The sequence below is a fragment of the Neopelma chrysocephalum genome, unplaced genomic scaffold (genome assembly GCF_003984885.1).
Source record: "Neopelma chrysocephalum unplaced genomic scaffold, ASM398488v2 Primary Assembly neopelma1_95689, whole genome shotgun sequence".
In the NCBI taxonomy this organism is placed as follows: domain Eukaryota; kingdom Metazoa; phylum Chordata; class Aves; order Passeriformes; family Pipridae; genus Neopelma; species Neopelma chrysocephalum.
In genome coordinates this window covers 1-2,902 of record NW_020924353.1, presented here as the reverse complement: position 1 = coordinate 2,902, position 2,902 = coordinate 1, and the positions used below count along the sequence as shown (strand labels likewise).

The 2,902-nt window shown below is 60.7% G+C and overlaps 1 protein-coding gene across 1 annotated transcript in view; it reads right to left on the bottom strand.

Moving 5' to 3' along the window:
* LOC113980935 (sodium/potassium-transporting ATPase subunit alpha-3-like) overlaps positions 1-2,606 on the bottom strand; it is a gene marked incomplete at its 5' end in the record, with an annotated part of 5,221 nt that extends 2,615 nt beyond the window's left edge. The window contains 5 exons of the mRNA XM_027708156.1: positions 23-144; positions 240-408; positions 1,081-1,231; positions 1,685-1,821; positions 2,355-2,606. Of these exons, the coding sequence (XP_027563957.1) occupies positions 23-144; positions 240-408; positions 1,081-1,231; positions 1,685-1,821; positions 2,355-2,606 (831 nt within the window). The remainder of the gene's footprint in view (positions 1-22; positions 145-239; positions 409-1,080; positions 1,232-1,684; positions 1,822-2,354) is intronic.
* Between the last annotated feature and the right edge of the window lie 296 nt (positions 2,607-2,902).

Genomic DNA, 2,902 nt, shown 5'->3' with positions numbered 1-2,902 from the left:
CCAGGTCGATGCAGAGGATGGTGATGGTGCCCAGGGGCAGCGGGATGTTGGCCATGATGAAGAGCAGGAAGGGGGTGATCTCGGGGATGTTGCTGGTCAGGGTGTAGGCGATGGATTTCTTCAGGTTGTCGAAGATCAGCCGCCCTGGGGACGAACACAAACCAACAACCATCACCTCGGGGTGTCCCCAAATCCCTCCGAGACCCCTGGATGGGGACAGGGGGGGGTTTGTCCCCGACCTTCCTCGACGCCGGTGACGATGGAGGCGAAGTTGTCGTCGAGCAGGATCATGTCGGCCGCCTGCTTGGACACGTCGGAGCCGGCGATGCCCATGGCCACCCCGATGTCGGCCTTCTTCAGCGCCGGGGAGTCGTTCACACCGTCCCCCGTCACCGCCACGATGGCGCCCTGGGGGCAAAACGGGGACGGTGGCACCGATGTGGGGACACGGGGACAATGGGGACATTGGCATTGATGTGGGGACATGGGGACAATGGGGACATTGGGGACATTGGGGACATTGGCATTGATGTGGGGACAATGGGGACATTGGGGACATTGGCACCGACATGGGGACATGGGGGACAATGGGGACATTGGCATCGATATGGGGTCATCGTCATCATGATGGGGACATGGGGGACAATGGGGACATTGGGGACATTGGCGTCGATATGGGGACACGGGGACAATGGGGACATTGGCATTGATGTGGGGACATTGGGGACATTGGCACCAATATGGGGACATGGGGACATTGACATCATCAGGGGGCAACGGGGATGTTGGCAGCAATATGGGGACATTGGGGACATTGGGGACGTTGTCATCGTCATGGGGACATGGGGACTGTCCCACCACAGTGGGGACACCGGGATGGGGACAGGGGGATATGGGGACCATGGTGGGGACACTGGGATGAGTTTTGGGGTCCCTGGGGGGTTTTGGGGTCCCCTGGGGATTTTGGGGTCTCTGGGGGGATTTTGGGGTCCCCTGGGGGGGTTTTGGGGTCCCCTGGGGATTTTGGGGTCTCTGGGGGGGTTTTGGGGTCCCCTGGGGGGGTTTTGGGGTCCCCCCCACCTGTCTCTGGCAGCCCTCGACGATGATGAGCTTCTGCTGGGGGGACGTGCGGGCGAAGACGATCTCGGTGTGGTTCTGCAGGATCTCGTCGATCTGCTCCGAGCTCATGTCCTTCAGGTCGGTGCCGTGGATCACACAGGCCTTGGCGTCCCTGGGGAGACCCAAAACCCCACGGGTGAGCCCCAAAAACTGCAGCTGAAGCCCCAAAAATGGGGCTGAAACCCCAAAAACGGGGCTGAAACCCCAAAACCCAACAATGAGCTTTGGTGTTGTCCAAAACAGCCCCAAATCCTTCAGGACAATCCCGTGGATCACACGGGGCTTGGTGGCACTGGGGAACCCCAAAATCCCATGAATGAACCCCAAAAAATGGGGCTGAAACCCCAAAAACGGGACCGAAACCCCAAAACCCAACAATGAGCTTTGACATCGTCCAAAACAGCCCCAAATCCTTCAGGACAATCCCGTGGATCACATGGGGCTTGGTGTCCCTCAGGAACCCCAAAACGCCCCTAAACCCCCCCAAAGCTCCCCAATCTTCACTCCCTGTGTCCCCCAGACCCCCCAAACCCCCTGGGGACCCCCCAAATCCCCCGTGGCTGACCTGGGGTTGACCTGGCTGACGGGGATGTTGAGTCTGGCCGCGATGTCCTCGACGGTCTCGTTGCCCTCGGAGATGATCCCGACGCCCTTGGCGATGGCCTTGGCCGTGATCGGGTGGTCCCCGGTCACCATGATCACCTGGGGGGGGGGAATTTTGGGATCTGGGGGGATTTGGGATTCTAGGGGGGGTTAGGAGGGATTTTGGGGGGTGTTTGGAGGGAGTTTGGGATCGGGGGGGATTTGGGATCTGGAGGGATTTGGGATTCTGGGGGGTGTTTGAGGGGATTTTGGGATCTGGGGGGATTTGGGATTTGGGGGGGAATTTGGGATTCTGGGTGGAGTCAGGGGGGATTTTGGGGTCTGGGGGGATTTGGGATTCTGGGGGGGTGTTGGGGGGGATTTTGGGGTCTGGGGTGATTTGCGATTCTGGGGGGTGTATGGGGGGGGTTTGGGGATTCTGGGGGATGTCTGGGGGGGATTTTGGGGTCTGGGAGGGGTTTCGGGGGTCCCAGGGAGTCCCACCTTCGGGTAGGGGGGCAGGGGAGGTTCTAGGGGGGATTTGGGATTCTGGGGGTGTGTTTGGAGGGATTTGGGGATCTGGGGGGGATTTGGGATTCTGGGCGGAGTTCAGGGGGGATTTTGGGGATCCAGGGGTGTTTTTGGGGTCCCACCTTGATGCCGGCGCTTCGGCACTTGCCGACGGCGTCGGGGACGGCGGCTCTGGGGGGGTCGATCATGGACATGAGCCCCACAAAGCAAAGGTTGTCGGTGGCGAAGTTCACGTCGTCGCAGTCGAAGGCGAAGCCCTTGGGGTACTGCTCCTCAGGCAGGTAGAAGTGGCAGAAACCTGGGGGGGGGGACAGAGTGAGACCCCCCCGGGACCCCAAAATCACCCCCTGAACCCCTAAATCATCCCTGAAACCCTACAGAAAATCTGAGACCCCACAGACCCCCTAAATTCAGCCCCCAGCCCTTGGGGAGCTGCTCCTCAGGCAGGGAGAAGTGGCAGAAACCTGGGGGGGGGGACATGGGGTGAGACCCCCCCGGGACCCCAAAATCATCACTGAAACCCTACAGGAAATCTGAGACCCCCTAAACCCCCCAGACCCCCCAAATCCACCCCCCAGCCCTTGGGGAGCTGCTCCTCAGGCAGGTAGAAGTGGCAGAAACCTGGGGGGGGGACACACCAGGTGAGACCCCCCAAAATCCCCCCTGAACC